Source organism: Gossypium arboreum, chromosome 3 (genome assembly GCF_025698485.1).
Source record: "Gossypium arboreum isolate Shixiya-1 chromosome 3, ASM2569848v2, whole genome shotgun sequence".
NCBI lineage: Eukaryota > Viridiplantae > Streptophyta > Magnoliopsida > Malvales > Malvaceae > Gossypium > Gossypium arboreum.
In genome coordinates, this window is record NC_069072.1 from 4058317 (window position 1) to 4082334 (window position 24018).

A 24018-nucleotide genomic window follows, 5' to 3' on the forward strand; every position below is an offset into this window, starting at 1 on the left:
TAAAGAAATTTGATCGTCGTTTTCATTTATTTCATGTTATAATACATTCAACTAATGCTCTAAACAAAATTATCATTTTATCCCTAAACTTTTAATTAATGACGATTTCATCCTTAGGTTAAAATAAAATAAAATTATTGCAATTTAATCCTTATTTCCAGCCGTTATTCTCACACAAATTGATAACAACCTATGAATTCTATAAAATGTCAGAATTTTCCATAATTTCAACACTTTTCAATTTAATCCTTAAAACATGTTTTTCCCTGATCTTGAGCTAAATTAATAATTTCATTCAATTTTGTAATTTAAATAATAAAATAATCCATTTCATCCAAATTGGTCATTTCTAACATATTTTTTTTACAAAATTTCCCATAAAATTTTACTTTTATTCAATTTAGTCCATGAGCCTAAAACATACAAATTAGCCATGCTAGCTGAATATTCATACATATTTTCCTCCTCCTCCTCTCCATTCCACATCCTTAATTTATATAACACGCAACAAGTAACATTATCAATAATTTCACTATTTACTTATGTATATTCAAAACTGTCCATTTGCATCATAGTCACTAAATTATTTATATCTTCAGCTACAGAACTCGAAATTAAGATCTGCTAATTTTCCCTGAAACTAGGCTTACTTATCTTATTACCATAAAATTTTCAGAATTTTTGGTTTAGCCAATAAGTACAATTTATTCTTTAAAGTTGCCCCTATTCTGCTGTCTGACAGTTCCGACCCTTCTTCACTAAGAATTAATTATCTCATTGTACGAGATTCGGATGATGTTCCCGTTTATTTCTATTGAAAATAGACTCTTTAAGGATTTTAAAAATATAAATTTAATCCCTTAATTATTTTTCTCCAATTTTTGATGATTTTCCAAAGTCAGAACAGGGGAACCCGAAATCATTCTGACATTGTCTCACAAAACTTATTATATCTCATGATTTACAATTTCATTGCTTACACCGTTTCTTCTATAAGAAACTAGACTCAATAAAATTTAATTTCATATTTTATTCATCCTCTAATTAGATTTCTACAATTTTTGGAGATTTTTCAAAGTTAGACTATTGCTGCTGTCCAAAATTGTTTTAGTGCAAAATGTTGATTTTCATTTTACCCCAAATTTCACAGTTCATATAATTCAGTCCTTACTTAATTAACCCCTCAATTAAAGTAATTTTTCTCAATTAATACTTTTCCTAGACATTATAAGTTATTTCATAACTATTGAAATTCAGAATTTCCACATAAAACTCTAACTTCAAACTCTTTTACAATTTAGGTCCCAAACATTCACTTTCTATTCAATTCTTTCAATAAAATCAGCATATAAACAATTTAAAGCTCTAATTCTATATCAAATCATCATATACTTCCAGCACATATTCATAGAAACTTTCAATTTCTTTCATAGAATCAAGAACTAATGAATTCAACAAATGGACCTAGTTGTAAAAGTCACAAAAACACAAAAATTTCAAGAAATAATCAAGAATTGAACTTACTTGCAGTAAAAATATGAAAAATCAGCTTAAGGGAACTCTTCCATGGTGTTTTTGCTGATGATAATGCAGAAAAATAAAGAGAAATCTAGATAATTCCACTTTAGTCCTAGCTTTATTAAGTAAATTTTGCAATTTTCCAATTTTTCCCTTATTTTCTTGGTGATTTCATGCTCTTGCTCGTCCAACCCAAATAGCCCTTGGGTTTATTTGCCTCTTAAACCCTCTTTCTTTTATCATTTAAGCTATTTAATCATTTCCCACAATTTTGCATTTGATACAATTTAGTCCTTTTTGTTCAATTAGCTATCAGTACTTTAAGATTTCTTGACGAAACTTTAATACTAACTTATTAACACTCCATAAATATTTATAAAAATATTTATGGCTCGATTTAAAATTCTCGAGGTCTCGATACCTCGTTTTCAATTCTAATTATTTTAATATATATATATTTTGTACATTTCACTATTTCAAAATTTTTCCTAACTTCACATTTAACTTATACTCACTAAATTAATAATATTTCCTACTCATTTGTCGGATTTAGTGATCTCGAATCACCGTTCGACACCAATTTAAAAATTAGGCTGTTACATGATATTTTATTATAAATTTTTTAATATTTATTAGATAAAATGATAATTGCCGAAACCATTTTTTTGAAAACGGGGATCGACTTTAAAAAAATGAAAATGGAGCCGCCACCAATCCTTTTTGTTTAGGTGTGATCGGATCACCTAATAAAACATTTTGATTTATTAAAATATCGATTTTAGCCTACGAAAATCAAGAAAATGGGTTCGGGAATCGGTTACGTACGAGGAAGGATTAGCACCCTTGCAACGCCCAAAATTGATACCTAATTGATTAATTAATGTCTTAATGTTGGAAGTTGAAAAGATTTTAAAATAAATTTTAAAATACGATCCTTTATTATGAATGTTTGGATAAGTGGAAGTGGATATTAAGATTCTCTTGTTTCGAAGAAATAAAATGTCATGTCCAACACATTAGGATACGACATTTCAAACCCTCGGTACCAAGATCATCTCATGATTTCTCGGACTCATGCATTAAAATTTTAAAAGGATATTCGGCTATTCGGTCAAACGATAAATTGAAACCCAACACATTAGGGCACGATTCCCTTGAATGTCCAAACACGAAATATTGTCTTATTTTTTTGAAGAAAAATATGGACAGAATTTTAAAGGGATGTTTGATTATTTGGATAAACAAGAAATCGAAACTCAGCACATTAGGGCACGATTTCCCGAATTCCCAAACATCAATCATCGCTTTTGTCTTAAAGTTTAATAAATGCGGACGAAGTTTAAAAGGGAAATCTGATTATTTAGACAAACGAAAGATCGAAACCCAGCACATTAGGGCATGATTCCTCGAATTTCTAGATATCAAACATCGCCTTTGTTTTAAGGTTTAGAAAACGCGGACGAAATTTTAAAGGGAAATTTGATTATTTAAACAAACAAAAGATCGAAACCCAACACATTAAGGCATGATCCCTCGAATTTCTAAACATCAAACTTCACCTTTGTTTTACAAAGTCGACCCAAAATACATTAATTTGACTTGAAGTGAAATGGAATCATGAATTTAGGATCAATAAGTTGAAAATTACAATGCGACAATTACGAATGAAAGGCGAAATTACAAACATGAAACAATATACATGGATAAAATACTATACAAAGAAGTGACAATAGTATGAAAATAAGTGAACGAATTATAGTACACACAATGACAATAATCACTCAACATACATTATTTAAATATTAATAATTAAAGAGAAATGAAATGAACAATACGAACAATTAAAAATAAGCAATAAGACGATTCTAGACGAATAACATATAGGAAAAATAAGCTTGAAATAGACACTATAGAAAATAATTTAAAGTAAATGATATTAAACAATTTAAAATCATTAATTTACAAGATAACAAAATAATATAAATAGAATAACTTAAAATAATAATTCAAAAAATAATTTAAAATTATGTATAAAGGTTTAGAATAAATAATATCGTAAAAATAATAATTTAAAATAATTAACATATGGAAGATATGTACAAAAGTTCAATATAAATAACATGTGAAATTTTAAAATTGATAATAGTAGAAAGGTTTATAATAAATAATAAAGAGAATTTAACACAATTTATCATATAAAACGATACAACTAAATAATATATAGAAATATTTTTAAAAATAATATGTATATATATAATAATTTAAAATACAAAGATACATATAAAAAATTCAAAATAAATACTACGTATGATAATTTAAAAGAAATAATATATGTAAAATATTTAAAATTGATAATAATTTAAAATACATGATATGTTCAAAAATAATGACAATAATAATAGTAATAATAATGTAGATAAATGCAAAAGGAAAAAATATATAATGTGAGAACCAATATAAAATTAATTAGTTTAATAATATGATGATAGCAATAGTTATAATATAATAATAATAAAGTAGAAAATAATAGTAATACATTAATAAGAATAATAATAGTGTATTGATAATAACAATAATAGAAAATAATGATAAAATAATAATAATAATAATAAACTAAGGAATAATAATAATACTAACAATAATATAAATAATAATAAAAACAACAAGAGAAATAGCAACAACAATAGTAATAAAAGAATGAAAGTAATAATAATAATAATAGCAAATAATAAGCATAAAATAAAATATAATTATAGTAACAATAATATTAAATTAGTTAATAAAATAACAAAAAGAACAAAAAGGGACCAAGATAAAAAGAAATGAACTTTAAGGGATAAATTAAAAAGGAAAGCTAGAATTTGGACTAAAATGAGACATGCGTAAGGGAGGAGAGACTCATTAGGGAAATATCCCCTGTCCCAAAGCGCACAGTCCCTTAGGGGACTAAATCGAAACAAAGTCGAATTTAAAGGCAAAAATTAAAAGTAAAAAGGATTGGATTAAAACATAACAAAAATGCGGAAAGCCTTAAAGGGTAAATAACCCTTTTTTAAAAAAAGCGCGGATCCTTCAGGAGGGTCGGGTCGCGCGTCCGGGTCAGGGCCTTAAACGGCGTTGTTTTGGCGCCGTAAGCTAAGGCTCAGAACGGCGCCGTTTTGCAACATTATATAAACCAATTTTTTTTAAAAATAAAAATTTATTTTTCTCACTTCCTCAAAAAAATAAAAACAAATTCTCTCTTCTCTCCTTTTGTCTGTGAGCTCCGGCAAGAACTCAGGCTCCGGTAGCCGTCGTTCAACGCCGCGTCGGCCGCCGAAATCTTCCCCTTTTTCCTCGGCGGTCTCAAAAAGGGTAAGCCCTCTTCTCCTTTCTTATTTTTATTATATATATGAATTGAAAGATGAAGGAAACCGATTCGAAAATAAGGAAAAATAAAAGAAAAAAATAAGAACCTTAATTCCTTTTTTATTTTTTGCTTTTTGATTTTTGAAAATCCCCCCATTATATTACACTTGGATCTGGCTTTTATAGCCATTTCAATACAATATTTTTAAGTTTCTTGCTACTGCTCTGTGTTGTTTGCTGCTTCTTTTCTGCTTTGTGTGTTTCTTTTCCATTTTGCAGGTACAGTCGGAACTGGTGGTACGGGCGATAGGACAGGGCGGTGCCTAAGTTGCTGGCATAGAAACCCTAGGGTTTCCTAGTTTAGTCTTTTAGGCCTATTGGGGCCAATAGGAATTGGGTCAAATTTTCTGTAAAATGGGTTTGGGTTTATTGGGCTTGGATTTGTAAAATGGACTGTTAACAATTGTTTGGTTTGGGACTGTTCAGTCCGGGCCAAAATTAGGCTCTACAATAATTATAAATAAAAGTATAGGAATTATTGTCAACAAATGGCTCCGTATAGGCATTATTGTCAACAAATGGCTCCTTCTTTTTCACTGTAGGGCAATGCTTTAGTCAAAACTGAGAGCTTCAATGTAGTACAAAAATTGGACTGAAACACGTCACAGCTCATCCAAACGGATGATTGTGGTGCGTTTATACCAAAACTAAGAGTAAACTCGCCTCACCGGAGACTAAATATCTCCTAAAAAAAACTTTAAACTGACCCATTTAATAACAAAAGAAATTAATTTTATCAATTTCTATACATATAATATAATAGAGAGAATTCCTAAATACATTCATCATAGGGTTTTTTACTAAAAAAGTATAAAAAAATTAAAAAATTCGAAAATAATACAGAAAAAAAAGTAATTACGAAAATGGTATGTCAGGGTGGTCACGCCTAATCGACAAAGCGGCACCACCGACAAACAAGAACATGCACAAGAAAAAAAAAAAAAAAAAAAAGGGATATGTTGGTGCTAGAGGCGGCACCAGTGTTGCCTCTGGCAGAGGTGGCACCGGTGTCAGCTCCTTTTGGTGCCGATTTGACCCCTCATGCAGAAGGGTTTTGGTTTTTTGTTTGGGGGACCATAATATATGGTCCCCAAGCTTCATTTTCGGCAAAGAAGAAGAAGAAAAAGAGAGAAGAAGGAAAGAAGAGAAGAAAGAAAGAAGAGAAGAAGAAGAAAAAAGAAGGAGAGGAGGAGAAGGAGGCCAATGAGAGAGAAGAAAAAGAAAAGAAAAGAGAAGGAGAAGAAGAAGAGGGAAGGAAAAGAAGGAAAGAAAAATGTAATTTTTTTATAAATTTGAGTAATTAATGTTAGTTTAATAACGTTTTAGATTTAAATCGATATAATTTTATTTTATTTCTTTGTAAGGTGTTATTTGGTTAAGAAGAGATATTAAGGTATGTTCGTATTTATTTTATATTTTCATTGAAGTATTAAGCATTTATGTGTAAAGAATATTTTTTGTTATTATTTTATGTAGTTTATTTGTTAAGTGTGTGTTTTAGGTTGTTTAAAAGATTTTTAAATTTATTTGACTTATTATAGAATTATTTTTATTTTTTATTTTTATGTGATCGGGTTTTAAACTTTTTACAAAAATAGTAAAAAATTAAAAATTAAAAATATATTAATGAAAAAATAAAATACGAGAAGAAATAAAATACTGAAAAAAACTTTATTGGGGAAAGTGGTGGTGACGAGTTTTTGTTAAAATAATATAAAAAATAAAATATGAAAATAGTATAATTAAAAAATAAAATCCGAAAATAAAAAATACGAACAAGGTGCCAAAGTCAGTTACTTATTAAATTAATATAAAAAACTTAAATAATACATTTGAAAGATTTTATGCTAAAATAAAATACCAAAATAATATATTTTAAAAAATAATATACTGAAAAAAATATGAATAAAGTGCTAAAATCAGGGTTATTTATTAAAAAATATAAAAACACTTAAATAATACATTTGAAGCATTATGTACTAAAATAATATAAAGAAATAAAATACGAAAATAATATATTTTAAAAATAATATACTGAAAATAAAAAATTACGAAGAAAGTATCAAAATCAGGGTTATTTAGTAAAAATCCCTTAATATATAGAAACAGTTAATTAGTACATTTGAATATTTTTTTGCTAAAATAATATAAAAATAAAATAAGAAAATAATATATTTTAAAAAATAATATACTGAAAAAATACTTAATAAAGTGCTAAAATCAGGGATATTTATTGAAAAATATAAAAATACTTAAATAATACATTTGAAACATTATGTACTAAAATAATATGAAGAAATAAAATAGGAAAATAATATATTTTAAAAAATAAGATACTAAAAAATACGAAGAAAGTGTCAAAATTAGGGTTATTTATTAAATTAGTATAAAAAACACTTACATAATATACCTAATACATTTGAAACATTTTTGCTAAAATAATATAAAAAATAAAATAGGAAAATAATATATTTTAAAAATAATATACGAAAAAATACGAATAAAGTGCTAAAATCAGGTTATTTATTAAAAAATATAAAAACACTTAAATAATACATTTGAAAACATAATGTACTAAAATAATATAAAGAAATAAAATACGAAAATAATATATTTAAAAAAGATACGAAAAAATACAAATAAAGTGCTAAAATCAGGTTATTTATTAAAAAATATTAAAACACTTAAATAATACATTTAAAACATTATGTACTAAAATAAGGGTTTTAAAATAAAATAATCTGAAAGTAATATATTTTAAAAAATAAGATACGAAAATAAAAAATACGAAAAAGTGTCAAAATCAGTGTTATTTATTAAATTAATATAAAAAATACTTACATAATACATTTAAAACATTTCTACTAAAATAATATAAAAAATAATATACGAAAATATTTTGCTTATTATCATTTTAAAATAATAATAATATTTGTATTTAAATTGGATATATTTAATTTTTAATGTAGTATAGCAAAAGAAAATGTTGTCGAAAAAATTGTTTGCTATTTTTTATAAGTTATTCTAATAAATATTTAAAATCTATCAAACAATAAAATTAATAACCGAAATTTATTTTGAAATTGCAAAGGCCGTAATGGCTTCATTGATCAATAAGGAACTTTCTCACATATGTGACACGATTAATAATACGGTAATATATTGTTATTTGTTACGCAAGGGTTCCATTAAAAAAGATCTACGTAATTTAAGAAAATAAATTATGTTATTATAACTATTTTTGTAATTTAACACCGCTCGGGACTCGTACCGCATATTAAGGGGGGTGAATGGTGTAGGATATTCCCGGATGCACGATCGATGTCAGACTTAGAGCTAATGGATTCGGATCAGCAAAGATTGACCGGATGTTCGATTTGCGTGACGTTTGATATCCGCATTGGTCGAGCGTTGGCGACGGAGACCCACACTTTTCGTTTACCGTGTGGGAGTGCATGCGATTACTCAGAGGATGTTGCATTGCAGTTTGGGCTCCTAATCGACGGGATGCCGTCACGGCGTAAGTGCGATAATGAGCCACTGCACTTTGTTACAGCCTACTAGGAGCCTCGCCCGGCGATGCTGAGTCTACTTTTTCGGAGTTGAAATTTACATGGCTAAAAGCCAATTTTCAACATTTATCAGATAATGCCACCGAAGAAGAGTTGGTGTGCGCAGCTCGAGCGTACATTATGCATATCATAGGGGGTGTATTGATGCCCAATTCGAACAACAACAAGGTTCATATCCAGTATTTACCTCTGTTAACTGATCTGCGTAGTATTCGCTCCTATAGTTGGGGTTCCGCAGTTCTGGCAATGTTGTATCGTGAGCTTTGTCGGACGACAAAGCCTAATGCTGTAGACATGGGCGGATGCCTTATATTGTTGCAATCATGGGCTCTTTATCGGATGCCATTCTTGGCATCGGTTAGTCACCAACCATACGTATATCCGCTAGTTAACAGGTGATAAAATTTAACTTGTTAGTAATTGGCAATTTCTTTATAATGATACTATTCTAATGAAACTATATTTACTTGAAAATTGTTTTTGTAGATGGAGTATTTATCCGGGTATCGGGAGGTCATACACTGTCCCGATATATCGTCTGATGATTGAACAACATGCCAGGGAAGGGGTAAGCTATTCAAATATTCGTGACATCTAATTGCTTTGTATATCTTACACCAACCGTGTTAAATTTTAATCATGGCATTAATCATGCAGTTTATATGGATGCCATACCGTAGACCAGAAATTGCAGCTATTATACCCTCGTCTGCCTACGTTGATTCTCTGTTGTGGTGCACAAACGCACCAATTATCAGTTTCAATGTAGTCGAGTGGTACCACGGAGATTGAGTACTACGACGGTTTGGTTGCATCCAAGACATCCCGGATCCGCCAATACTGGTGGGGAGGAGGTTCACAGAAGAACAAGAGAGGAGACATGGATGATTGGGGGTTACGCACCGGAGATATATTGCGGTGTGGGAGAGTCGGATGGCTCGAAGACCTCAGATGGATATGTCTTCCGATTTGCGCCCATCGTTAGAGTACATACAATGGTACTTTAGTATGGGGAAGCCATATTTACTTGGTGGGCAGTCGACTATAGTCCCTCCGCACGTGCAGCGATCTGGGGCATACGAGCCAGTGGCCGATATAGAGCCTAATCCACAGCCAAATGCCGAGCATGACCCAGAGCCAGAGCCCGAGGTACAGCCGGAGGCCGAGTCCGAGCGATCGCATTCACATTCGACTGATACTTCTAATCATCCGAATTTGGCAGGCAATGACTATTTTCCGGGCTCGTCATCGCATTCATATTCGGCTGATACTTCTTATCATCCGGATTTTGCGGGCAATGACAATTTCCCGGGCTCATCGGGGGGCGGATACCATTACAGATTTGATATGTTTGGGTCGTACACACCGCAGAATAGCACCTCTCCCGGCACATATCCACCGCATTATAGCACTGCCTCCGGCCCGTATCCACTGCAGTACTCCACTCCTACTGGGTTATATCCACCGCAGCATGGCACTCCTCCCGACTCAAGTTCATCGATGCCATTCGAGCCATATGATTTTTCTTCTATGTATCAGACACCCTCACCTGCGACTGAAGAGGATGTTGGTCGTCGCGATCACCCACAACGTGAACGTCGACCTCCTCGTAAATATACCCTAAGACCACACCATCGAACCATCAATTTTAGGGTTTCTTCGGTTTTGATATTAAAAAGTTTGTATTTTTGTATATATTTAATTAGAATAATTGAAACTTTTAAACGTGGAACAAAATTTGACCATAACGTAAATTAGATTAATTTGGACATTTTGAACATTAAAACACTAAAACTTGTATCAAACTTAGTCTTGTAATATAAATTGGAACAAACTTTAAATACATTACAACAAGAATCTAATTTGAACATTAATTAAATTGGAACATACTATTACCTAGTATATATAGAGATTTCATGGGCGTATGAAATAGATGATACATATGTAGTTATATATGCAAGTTGAGTAAATGTAAACTAATTGGCTAAATAAAAATTCTAAAAATTTTATGGTAAAAATATATGTGAGCTTAGTTTCTAGAAAATTAATCGGATCTTAATTTGGAGTTCCGTAGCTCAGATATAAATAAATTCGTAACTACAACTCCAAAAAACAGCTTGATAGATTTTTAACAAATAGAGGAATATTTGCAATATAAATTTTTTCATATAAAATAAATACATTACAACATAAGTTCAATTCCTACCGATCGTGACGATTGTCCGACATGATAGTTTCATTGCGGGCATTTACTCCGATTATGACCATTAACTCGCATAATCCACAACGCTGCATCTGGTGATTTCTCCCTAATGTGCATTTCATTACGGATTCTAGTTGATTGCGGACGACCTCTTGGATTCCTGCATAGCCCTCTGTCTGGGACAAATTCGAAAGTTATCAGAGGCACTTCCCATGTAGACAGGTCGGGCAGGACAGGGAATTCGTTTTCTCATGCACGTAACGTGCGATTGAGTGTGTACACATCTTCGACAAATTGTTCAACATTAAGGTTCACTTTAGTACACGCTGCAACAACATGCGCTACGGGTAATGAAGTGTTTGGAATCTCCGCAATCGTATTGTCTATTCCGAGATCAACTCAGAGGACCTAGGTGGTAGATCGGTCGACGACCAACGGTCTCCGTAACTCGAAACGTTTCAAGGCGTCGTGAATATATTTCTACATTCATCGACCTCGCCATCCGACGGTTTGCAACCATTGCATCCCTAATATCTTCGACAAATATGTGTCCCGCCTCAATCTGGTTAACTTGTTGCTGACCCATTCTTGGCATCAAGGTAGCCAACCTATAGAATGTAGCCGAGAAGACTGTTGAAATCGGAAGGTGTCGTGTTTTCAACAATACAGCGTTGACCCCCTCAACTAAGTTTGTGGTCATTTGACCATAACGAAAGCCCTCGTCAAAACTTTGAGCCCATTGCCACGGCTCCATAGTACCCAACCACTGTCGGAAAGATGTATTTGTTTGACCCTCCATGTCACTTTCAAGTCGAGTCATTCTTTGGCGAAAAATGTGTGGCACTAGCTCGTACGCTGTATATGTATTAAGAATAGATAAGTTACAATATTGCCTTAAAAACTTATATTGAAAGGATAAGGCAATCGTTTACCTATTTTCACAAATTGTCTTTTCCAGTCTGTATTTTTATAATCTTTAATGAAGTTAGCTGCGATGTGACGGATGCAGTAAACGGATCTCCATGGTACACCGGAACGTCTAATGGCGGCAATTAATCTTTTCCCTCTATCAGAGATAATACAAATATTATCGTTGCTAATAACATACCTCCGCAGGTTGGTAAGGAAGAATTCCCATGATTCCATGTTCTCCTTATCTACAATGGCAAATGTTATCGGGAGCACGTTCCTATTGTCGTTTTGAGCAACCGCAATAAGTAAGATCTGTGTATATTTTCCATATAGCGTGTCCCATCCACTTGCACAAATGGCTTGCGGTGGGGAAATGCGCGCACATGGATCAAACGTCCGAACATCCGATGGAAAATTCGCTTTCCCAATCGTAGTTGGTCATCCGCCGTAATAAGGTCGTGTTCAGAACTCAATGACGGTCCTCGGTACGCACTCCGCATAGCGGCTATCCATCCTCGTAGCTCGTTATACGACGATCGAAATCCCCATACAATTGCGCCATTGCCATCTGTTTTGCTATCCATGCCTTCGATATGACACTCGACATCGAATCGTGCTTGTATTTCGGCAATTAGTACCGAAACTTTAATGGTCGGCATGTCCTTCACCATTGGCATGATACACGTACAGATAGTTTTAGAATCAAGTTTTCGATGATCTTCTATCATGCGTGTTGATGTGCATGTGTGAGGCCCAACAAATTTGCGTATCTCCCACATCCGCAATTTTAAATAAATGCATTTCGACCGCCAATTGCGCCTTCCCGACTTCCAACACTCTCTAATATATAATGTCGGTTTAGACACTGCAACTTTATAATCTACTGATATATTCATGCTATACCGCTTAATAGCAAATACGCACTCTTCTTTACTTTCGAATCTTTGGCCAACGAATAACTCCTCAGGATCAGAATTTACGGCCAGTTGGTGAGCAGGAAGTATTTCAGGGTACTCTGGAAACTCGGCTACATGCGCCGCGTCGGGGTCTATGAGCGACATGTATAGCCCAGGATTATTGTGAATCACAACACGTCGCATCTGGTTCCCGACCGAAGACGCGTTAATGTTTCCATCGTCATTCACGTCTTCATCATCAATATCATCGGGGACATCATCCACATCGGGATCACTATCACTATCGACTTCTTGATAACAAGGATCATTACTATCGTAACCATCATCACCAACCACATCCATATCGGGTGTAACATTAAGATCGATATCGATCCCACCTATAGTCGATTCACTATCAACGTACGATATTGGAGCCACCATGCACGGTTCTTGAGCTCTATGTTCTTCACCATATGCGTGAGATTTTCATTTTCCTCCATACCGCTAACTCAAAGCAAATAAGTGAATCGGTGCATTTTGTCACTCCCATTCCCACAAGAAAGAGCGATCATTGTCTCCACGTCTTCGCTGTCTACAAGTTCCATTTCAATAATTTGATTGGATCTGTAAACCGGAAACTTGTAGAAAAGTTTCGAGATTCTTCTCCCACAACGTCTAACAATTTTTACGTTAATTCTTCCCTTCATATCATCCAACGAGACATTTCTATTAAATCTCATTGCTATTTGTTGCCGACATTCAAATATACATCCAACGGTTGTTGTCAAGATAATTCCATCGAAATAAACGCATACGAAAAACTGATTATCCATATTCAATGCTCAATCTGTTAAAAAATAAATAAACTTTCTCAAAATAATTTCGAACACCAAATAAACTACTTAAATAAAAAATTTAATTACTCAATATGCAACTTTTGTCATTCATAAGCTCATAGTTTTTCAGTTCTCATTTTATACATAAACAACATTTATCTTTACATTTAACCATTTAAAATCAACCTAAAACGAAGTTTTTACCTAATAATATAAAATAAAATAAAATACCAAAATAGGTTGTTTGAAAGATTAAGTGCCAAAAGTGCCAAAATGATACTTAATCTTTCAAACAACTTATTTCGCTATTTTATTTTATTTTTAAATAATATGGGTAAAAATCTACCTAAAACACATATAAGAAAATAATATATTCTTTACATAACATAAATAGGCTTTTTAGGTTTTTTTTTACAATAATAATAAAAATCAACAATAATAATAATAAACCAAAACACATTAACAATATAAAATTCATTATTTAAAAAATTATACCTTCTTTTTCCTTCTCCTTCTTTTCTTCCTTCTCTTCTCCTTTCTTTCCTTTTATTTTCTTCTCCTTGCTGCTGAATCTTGCTCCCGGGGTTGCTAGTTCTGGTTGGTTTTATAGCGCTTAGGTGCCGCCTGTGGGACCCACACAACTGGTGCCGCCTGTGGGACCCACACAACTGGTGCCGCCTCTGCCAGAGGCAACACTGGTGCCGCCTCTGGCACCCACATGTCCAATATTTTATTTTTGCTTTTTTTTTCCTTTTTCAGTTTTTTTTTTACTGTGCGGTTACTGTTTGTCAAGTTGGTGCCGCCTGTCAGATTGGCGTGACCACCCTAACATACCATTTTCGTAATTACTTTTTTTGCTGTATTATTTTCGAATTTTTTAATTTTTTTTATACTTTTTTAGTAAAAAACCCTTCATCATATTAATATTACGTATAGAAGTGAACCAACCTGAAATCACCCGCGGCCCTCTACCCATAACAAAACCCTCAATCTAATTTTAACCAAAGCATCCTATAATGGGCCTGGCCCGTTCCGGTTTTCCAAGATCCACCCCCCCCCCCCCCGGCGCGGGTTTGCCTGCAATACTCTCGAATCTCGACTATATTTATTGACTACCTGATAATTACCGCCGACAACAGAAAGCAAAAACCCTAAGAAAATCCTGTTAGATCGTCATTCAAACCTGAAAAATGGGAGTAGAGAAGCAAGTCATCAGGCCTGGAACCGGTCCCAAACCCACTCCCGGTCAGACCGTCACCGTTCACTGTACTGGATACGGTTGCTATTTCTCTTTCTCTGCTTTTCTCTCTGACTGGAAAAAAAATCTGTTTCGTTTTTTTCATTTTTGAGTCATCAATATTTTATTTAATCAAAAGGGTTTTCCCTAAACGCCCTAATTTGATGAAAGACTGCTTGCTTTTCTGTGCTGTTTACACGATTTTTTTGTTTCTATGTTTGATGATAATATTTTGTTGGGTGCAGGGAAAAATGGAGATTTGTCTGAGAAATTCTGGAGGTGAGTAATGGTTTTCTACCAGAATGATGAATTGGGGTTTTTTTTTTTTTCTCTTCTTTCTAACACAGCTTTGTTAATATTGAATTATTGATTATTTCTCTGTTTGTATCCATTTTTTAGCACAAAGGATCCAGGGCAGCAACCTTTCTCTTTCCAAATTGGCAAGGGCTCTGTTATAAAAGGTAAATTTTAATTGCTTGTTGCTAGGTTCCTACCTGGCTGAGTTCCATAATATTCCACAAAATTTGATGGTTTTTTTTACTAAAGCAGGAAACTTTATTTTCTGGGTATTTTGATTAATGAATGTGAATGCATCGGTTCAAGTTGTGTCATAAAGTTTGATATATCGAAATATTCGATTTGAATGGTGGTTTATTTTCTAGTAGAACTTGTTTTTACCATTGTCTTCAATAGCACCTTGTCTTTTGTTATATCCGAATGCATTTTTTGTTGGTGACATCAACCTCATTGACCATTGGAAGTGATGAAATTTCATGTTTTTTTCCCCATCAAGTTGTGTAATTGATAGATGACTGACTGAATGCTTATAAATTTGTCATAATTATGTCAATCGAGACCATAACTTGATGATCTATATAACACTCCACTTTATAGATTGGTGAAGAGGTGATTTTATAATCTAATGTGTGTAAAAGAATTTATTATTTAGGACAAACTATAATGTGCATGTTGGTTGAACTCAATATCTATTGAGAAGGAAAAAAGAAGAAAGAATGCTTGATGCTTTTTTGAAACTTAGGAAACATTGCTTATTTGCGGTGACTGCCTTTACTCTTTCTATTTCTTATTTTTTTGCACGTCTTATTTCTCATTGTGGAATACCTAGTACCTCATCTTGGGGGGAACTAAAAGTTATGTTCAACCTTTTGTAGGATGGGATGAAGGTGTGATGGGAATGCAAGTGGCAGAAGTTGCTCGTCTTCGGGTACTGTTTCATCAAACTCTGAATTCATTTCAAGTGTACTTAGTTGTACTGCAATTACATATTTGAAGTTGAAATGTTTAGATCAATGCCATGAATGATAATTCATATCATAAAAGTATATCTTGGACCTCCCAATGCAAGGTTGATAAATCAATACCACAAAATTCCAAACTCTTGTTGTTTTATCTCTTCCTTTCCTTTTTGTTTTCAAGAAAAGAATCAGGGTGCCTGTTTCTATATGTTGTGTCATAACCTACGTTATGACAGCTCAAGTTTCTGTATGTGTTGGATTTGTTGGAAATGCAATAACTTGTCCCTCGGTCCGCCGAGGGTCCCTGCATGCTTTGATGAAGCTTCTGATTGACTTTTTTATACATGTCTGCAGTGCTCCCCAGACTATGCTTATGGTGCTGGTGGGTTTCCTGCATGGGGAATACAGCCAAACTCGGTTCTCGAATTCGAGATTGAAGTCCTAAGCTTGAAGTGAGTAGCAGGCAGTTGGTGACTGTCGAGAAATAATATGTAGCCCGAATAACTCACCTGCGATGAACATATATAGATATTATGGGGTAGCATGTATGAATATTAAATGAGTATCAATATGAGTCATCTTATTCATGTATGACAGCTCTTCAGTGGTGACTTTTTCTTCTAATAATATAAGATACTCCGCAGCAGTTTCTCCAGGTAAGCTATTGACTTTATTTGTTCTTCTCAAGCCCGGCCCACATGCATTTTTGTGCTTCTTTGAGCTAATTAAGATCTGAGTTTTATAATAAGGTTTGTTTCATCCATTACTGCAAATTTACATTTTGTTATTAACATTTTCTCTGAAATGAAGGTTGTGTATTGTATTGCATTTTATCCCTTTTACTCAAAAAATAGATATATTAATTTTTGTATCTTAGATCAAAAAAGCAAATTGATCATTTTGTTAAAAATTATCAATTTTTGATACGTATAATTGTAAACTGATGAAAATTTTCACACAAAAGATCAATCTGCTATTTCATTTAATGTTTGTGGGTTAGTTTGGGATTCATAACATTTTATATATGGATTTCAAAATTTACTTTGAATAATTTTACATTTTTAATAATGCAAAGATTTCAAAATATGAGAGTAAATTCAATACTTTTTTTTTTGACAATTTTATTGTATTTTTAATATCTTTGATTTAATTTGTTTAAATCGAAACAAAATAGTAAAAGCTAATAATTTAAATTATTAAGCTCTTTGATATATTTTTCGATTAGCATTAGTTGAGAAAAAAAGAAGATATTTTGTCTATTTAAATACACCTAAAATGTTAGGCTTATAATGAATGTATTATTAATTTTATAATTTTGGTTTAAATCTATTTTCTTTTTTAGTTTTCCTATTACTTTAGTTGAAGAGAAGCTTTAACTATTTATTGTTGATCCCAAATGAAAAATAGATATGAAATTATTTGTATAAATTTATAGGTAAGCTCTCGAAACAGTCACTTTTATATATCTCAAATTATATTTTAGTCGTTACATTTTAGTCACTTACGTTATTGTGTTGTAACATTTTAGTCATTGAACCGTTAATTATTGTCAACAATGTAACGGTAAGCTAATCTAGCATGTTAAATCATTAATTCAAACAAAAAATTTAGGTTAAATTCTTCAATTGGCCCCTATATTTTTTTTGAGCAATTTAATTTTTTTTCTTTTATGTTCTTTAAACTTGTTTTTCCATTTTATTTTGCTTCTCTTTCTGTTTTCCTCCCTTTTCATTCATTTTAACGTAATTTTTTTATGTTTTTTATTTATTAAAACAAGTTAAAGCTTGCCTGACTCGAAAAAAACTAAATTGTTTAAAAAAATAAAAGTATATGGACTAGATTTAATAAATAGAAAATATAAGAAAACTACGTTAAAAAAAATGGAGAAATAGAGGGGGAAGCAGAAGAGAATGGAAAATAAAGAAAAAAAAAGTTAAAAAATATAAAAGAAAAAAATAAATTGCTCAAAATAAAAAATATAGGGACCAATTGTATAAATTAACCTAAAATTTTTGTTTGAAATGGTGATTTAATATGACACAGCTTAACATTACACCGTTAAAGATAATTAATGGCTCAATGATTAAAATGTTATAACGCAATAACGTAAGTGACTAAAACGTAATATTTTAAGCATAAGTAACTAAAATATAATTTGAAGTAAACAAAAGTGATTATTTTGATAATTTATCCTAAATTTATTATTAAAATACCATAAGCCAAATCCCTATTGTAGGTAGTAAAATGTATTTTTTAAAACATTATAAATTAAATGGGTTTATAATCAGCATTAAGAGACAAAGAGAAGATGGGAAAGTTGTGTGTTTTAATTTCTGAAATAGACTGCTCTCTAACAAAGAGTGACCTAAACATGCAAATTGGGCAGGCAGACTTGATCTCTTCCAGCCCCATTGGTATAGAGCAAATTCAAAGTAAGGGCCAAACCAACCATGCGTAGCCATTAAAACACCCAGTGGCCAAAACCCACAATTGAAAAAGCAAAAAGTACCGTCAAAGTCAACCACCGCGTTGAACATTTAATAATTGAACAACCAAGAAGGTTTCCATCACATTCCTTCTTCCAACTTCAATCCCTTTGCTGTGTATATAAATCTACTCTCGCTGCATTTCTTTCCAACACAACACACACTTCTTCCATTTTCTCTCTTTTTACTTTCTTACTTTTCTCCAATTGCAACCATGGGTTTGAAAGGTTTCGTTGAGGGAGGCATTGCATCTATCGTCGCCGGCGCTTCAACTCATCCTCTCGACCTTATCAAGGTCCGTATGCAACTTCAAGGAGAATCCCATCTCCCTAATCCTTCCCTTCAACTTTATCGTCCGGCACTTGCGGTCAACTCTGCTGCCGTTGGGAATGTTTCGATCTCGCAACCTCGTGTTGGTCCCATTTCTATCGGTGTCCGTATCATCCAATCGGAAGGTGTTGCGGCTCTTTTCTCCGGTGTCTCCGCCACGATGCTTCGACAAACGTTGTACTCTACTACCCGTATGGGACTTTATGAAATTATAAAGAACAAATGGACTGACAAGGAAACTGGGAATTTGCCACTTACGAGCAAGATATTGGCTGGACTTATTGCCGGGGGTGTCGGCGCCGCCTTTGGCAACCCCGCTGACGTAGCAATGGTTCGAATGCAAGCTGATGGGCGACTCCCTATTGATCAACGACGCAATTACAAGAGTGTAATCGATGCATTGAGTCAAATGACAAAACAAGAAGGTGTGGGCAGCTTGTGGCGCGGCTCAGCTCTCACGGTGAATCGCGCAATGATCGTCACCGCATCGCAGCTCGCGACGTACGATCAAGTCAAGGAGACGATACTGGAAAAAGGAGTGATGGGTGATGGGATTGGAACCCACGTAACGGCCAGCTTCGCGGCGGGGTTCGTGGCGGCAGTGGCGTCCAACCCCATTGACGTGATCAAGACGAGGGTGATGAACATGAAGGTGGCGCCTGGGGCGGAACCGACGTACTCGGGTGCTTTGGATTGTGCATTGAAGACGGTAAGAGCGGAGGGGCCTATGGCATTGTACAAAGGCTTCATCCCCACAATTTCAAGGCAAGGACCGTTCACGGTGGTGCTGTTTGTGACATTGGAGCAAGTGAGGAAGCTGTTCAAAGACTTTTGATCGTTGAATTAACGATGAACAACGAAATTGGTTTAACCAATTTGAAATTTAACCAAATTTAAATTTAAATTATTAAAAATTGAAAGAAATGTATTAACCAAAAGATGAAAGTGAAAATTTCTTTACATGCATTAAATAACATACTCGAAAATTCACTCCAAATTTAGTACAACTTTTTTAATAGATTTAAAATATGGACTTGGACAAAATAAATAGAAAGTTATACTCGAGTTCAAACATTTAAATAAATTTATTATCTAATATATTCTGTTATATGTATTATATAATTTATAATATATAAAAGTTATATAATAATATATATAATACTATAATGTAAATATTAAAAATATTAAATAGTTTATATATAAAATTTTAATAAACAAAATTATATATAATTATCAAATATTAAATTAAAATGTATAAATATTTATCAAAAAAATTAACGAACTTAAAATGAGTTTGAATTTTGAGCAAAATTTAAACTCATATTTCAAAGTTGGACCAAACTTAGACAATATAAAATGTATTAATATCATGCTTAAACCTTATCGATCATGGGCAACTCTAATTTAAACTATTAAATATGTTTAATTTGAATATTTAATACTTGATTTTTTTTATAGATTATGAATTTGTTTGAGCTTTTGTTTTCTTTTTTATTTATATTTATATTTTTATTAGTATTGCAAAATCTTATTTCTATTGCAACTTGAGTCATTAATAATTTTGTTTAAAGTGTTGGTTTCTTGCCTATTGACGTTGTGAAAAAAATAAAATAAAATAAAATAAAGAAAAAATAAAATAACACATAAATTTTACGTGGAAACCCTTTCGGGAAAAAAACCACGGGTAGAGGAGAAGAAAATTTACTATGTCAAAAATTTGAATCAATACAAGAGGAATAGACTATGTCTATTTATAGGCTTGTAAAGCCATATTCTAGTAGGATTGAAACACCTTATCCTAATCAATATAAAATAGATGGAGTTTAATAAGGTTTAAAAAACCTTATTCTAAAATAAAATAAAAGAAGTCTAGTTTTATATGGATTTTACTTTTATTTTATTTTCCATTGTATTTTATTTAAATAAGAATTTGGGTCACTTAATTCTAACAATCTCCACATTGACACAAATTCTCAATGAACAAGTTCTTCATCGCGAACTTTCAATAAACAAGTTCTCCACCTCTTCCATAAAACCCCTTAAGGGTTTAACTTCAACAATGAACACCAACCAAGTCTAAGCAATGCTCAAACTTGGTTATAGGAAGTGACTTAGTCATCATATCTGCAGGATTTTCATGAGTACTAATTTTGCTCACAACAATATCACCACGAGTAATAATATCACGAACAAAATGATACCGAACATCAATGTGTTTTGTTCTCTCATGAAACATTTGATCTTTTGTAAGAAAGATGGCACTTTGACTGTCACAAAATACTGTGCTGATTTGAAGGTCTTCATTAAGTTCACTAAAGAGTCCCTTCAACCAAACAACTTCTTTACAAGCCTCAGTAATCGCCATGTACTCAGCTTCAGTGGTAGACAAAGCGACTGTAGTTTGCAAAGTGGCTTTCCAACTGATTGCACAACCTCCGATTGTAAAGACATAACCTGTGAAAGATCTTCTTCTATCAAGGTCTCCAGCAAAATCAGCATCAACATACCCAATGACTCCATCTCTAGTTCTTCCAAACTATAAGCAAACATCAGTAGTACCTTGTAAGTATCTTAAAATCCACTGAACTTATTTCCAGTGTTCTTTACCAGGATTCGCCATGTATCTGCTAACTGCACTGACTGCATATGATAAATCTGGACGTGAACAAACCATAACATACATGAGAGATCCTCTCTGCACTAGAGTATGGAACATGTGACATGTACTCAATCTCATCATCCGATTGTGGAGACAAAGTCGATGAAAGTCCGAAATGAATTGCTAAAGGAGTACTAACAGCTTAGCACTCTGCATATTGAACTCGCAAAGAACTTTCTCAATGTACCCTTCCGACTTAGGTACAATTTACTTGCTTTTCTATCTCTAAGAATCTCCATACCAAGTATCTTCTTTCTTTGGTCCTAAATCTTTCATCTCAAATTTTTCACTTAGTTGGGCTTTGACCTTTCTTATCTCTACTTTATCTTTTGTTGCTATCAACATGTCATCAACATAAAGAAGTAGATACACAAAAGAGCCATCACTATTTTTCTTAAAGTAGACACAACTGTCAAAACTACTTCTTTTGAAATCATGAGAAGTCATAAAGGAATCAAACCTCTTGTACCACTGTCTTGGTGACTATTGCAAACCGTAAAGGGACTTTTTCAACAAGCAAACATAGTCCTCTTTTTCCGAGACTGTAAACCTTCTGGTTGTTGCATGTAAATATCCTCTTCAAGTTCTCCATGCAGAAATGCAGTTTTTACATCTAACTGCTCAAGCTCCAAATCATGCATGGCCACAATACCAAGTAAAGCTCGAATCGAACTATGCTTAACAACTGGGGAGAACACATCTGTGAAGTCCACTCCTGGAATTTGACTGTAACCCTTTGCAACAAGCCTTGCTTTATATCTGGGTTCTTCAACTCCTAGAGTCCCTTCTTTCTTTTTAAACACCCATTTACAACGAATGACCTTTTTACCTTTAGGAAGTTTTACAAGATCCCATGTTCTTTTTTGTGGAGTGATTCCATCTCCTCTTGCATAGCAAACATCCACTTTTCTCGAGTCTTCACACTAATCGCCTCGAATAATTAAATGGCTCTTGATTCGCATCTATATCTTCACCACATTTAAAGCATAAGCAACTAGATCACCTCGGCATACTTCTTTGGAGGTTTAATTTCTCTTCTTGTTCTGTTTTTGGCGATAGAGTATTGCGGTGAAGAAGCAACTCTATTCTCAATTTTTGTACTGGCTTGAGGAGTTGATTCTGTATTAATCTAATACTCCACCTGCTTTTAGTTTTCTTTATTGGAAGAGTCTTTAAGAGATAAGTTAGGTAGCATAGTAGTTTCATCAAAAACAACATCTCTGCTAATCACAACTTTTCTATTTTCAGGACATCATAACTTATAGCCTTTTACACCAGCTTTATAACCAAGAAAAACGCATTTAATGGATCTCGGTTCCAATTTTCCATTATCAACATGAGCATACGCAGACACCCAAAAATCTTTAAATCGGAATAATTAGCGGGATTACCGGACCATACCTCTTGTGGAGTCTTTTCTCAATGGCAATGGATGGAGATCGATTGATCAAAAACATGCGAGAGAGGTCGCTTCGCCCAAAATGACTTCGTAAGTTGGCATTTGACAACATATATCGAACCTTCTCCATGATCGCTCGTTCATTCGCTCGCAACGCCGCTTTTGTTGTGGAGTATGACGAATCGTCAAGTGTCTCATGATCCCTTCGACTTGCACAATCTATTAAACTCATCAAAATGAACTCTAAGCCATTCTGCATGCGGAGGTATTTTATCTATTTTTCCGTCTTTTTCAATCATAATTTTCCAAGACTTAAATGCGAAAAACACATCGCTTTTCGCTTCGGAAGAACGCCCAAACTTTTTCGGAAAAATCATCAATAAAGGTTAGCATATAATTAGCTCCACCTCTCAAGGCACTTTGGATGGCCCCCAGATCGAATGAATATACTCCAACGCTTCCTTCGTGTTATGGATTCCTCTAGTGAATCGAACTCTCTTTGCTTCCCAAAACACAGTGCTCACAGAAATTCAGTTTGCAAATTCCTTGCCCATCAAGAAGTCCTCTTTTGCTCAATTCAGCAATGCCATTCTCACTCATATGCCTTAGGTGCATATGCCAAAGTTTAGTAATATCATCATCTGACAAGGAAGAAGAAGCGACAGCTGCATCACCAGTAACAGTAGAACCCTGCAAAACATATAACTTGACAATTTTTCTCTGCCCTTTCATCACAACAAGGGACCCTTTGAAAATCTTTAAAACCCCACTTTCAGCTGTATATCTGTACCCTTTTGAATCAAGAGTACTTAACGAAATTAAATTTCTTTTCAATTCTGGAACATGCCGTACGTCGCTAAGTGTTCTGACAACTCCATCAAACATCTTAACTTTAATTGTTCCAATACCTGCGATTTTACACGAAGCATTATTTCCCATCAAAACAACACCTTCGAACCTTTGTTTAGTAAGTTGTAAACCAATCCCGATTGGGACTCATGTGGAAGGTGCAACCTGAATCAAGTATCCACTCCTCACTTACTTTAGAATCATTGACAGAAGCGACTAGAAGTTCACCATCGCTGTAGTCTTCTACAACATCAGCTTCACCGGAATTTTCTGGTTGTTTTCCCTTTTGATTCGCAGCCTCTCTTTTAATCTTATTTTGTAGCTTATAACACTCGGATTTAATGTGCCCTTTCTTCTTGCAGAAGTTATAAGTTTTACTTCTATTTGAAGACTTTGATCTACCCTTAGATTTACCACGAGGATTTCGTTCCTGTGTCCTACCACGATCATTATCAGC

At 33.3% G+C, this 24018-nt stretch overlaps 2 protein-coding genes and 1 long non-coding RNA gene across 3 annotated transcripts in view; all 3 read left to right on the forward strand.

Annotated features, from left to right (window-relative positions):
* The window catches only part of LOC108474663 (uncharacterized), an 85473-nt gene that overhangs the window by 49355 nt on the left and 12100 nt on the right, over positions 1–24018 (forward strand). The gene's annotated exons all lie outside the window — the stretch shown is intronic.
* LOC108474748 (peptidyl-prolyl cis-trans isomerase FKBP12) lies at positions 14359–16498 on the forward strand. The gene is made up of 5 exons (XM_017776760.2): positions 14359–14623; positions 14828–14861; positions 14982–15043; positions 15755–15807; positions 16193–16498. Exons 1-5 carry the CDS (start codon positions 14536–14538, stop codon positions 16292–16294), a joined length of 339 nt encoding a protein of 112 aa, XP_017632249.1. The 5' UTR covers positions 14359–14535; the 3' UTR covers positions 16295–16498.
* On the forward strand, positions 18444–19651 carry LOC108475543 (mitochondrial uncoupling protein 5-like). The gene has a single exon (XM_017777520.2). The coding sequence runs from the start codon at positions 18539–18541 to the stop codon at positions 19487–19489; it is 951 nt and encodes a 316-aa protein (XP_017633009.1). The 5' UTR covers positions 18444–18538; the 3' UTR covers positions 19490–19651.

Coding starts and splice junctions, on each gene's coding strand:
- LOC108474748 (XM_017776760.2), top strand. CDS start 14,536: ATGGGAGTAGAGAAGCAAGTCATCAGGCCTGGAACCGGTCCCAAACCC. Junction 15,044..15,754: donor CAAGGGCTCTGTTATAAAAG/GTAAATTTTAAT, acceptor AACCTTTTGTAG/GATGGGATGAAGGTGTGATG. Junction 15,808..16,192: donor CAGAAGTTGCTCGTCTTCGG/GTACTGTTTCAT, acceptor ACATGTCTGCAG/TGCTCCCCAGACTATGCTTA.
- LOC108475543 (XM_017777520.2), top strand. CDS start 18,539: ATGGGTTTGAAAGGTTTCGTTGAGGGAGGCATTGCATCTATCGTCGCC.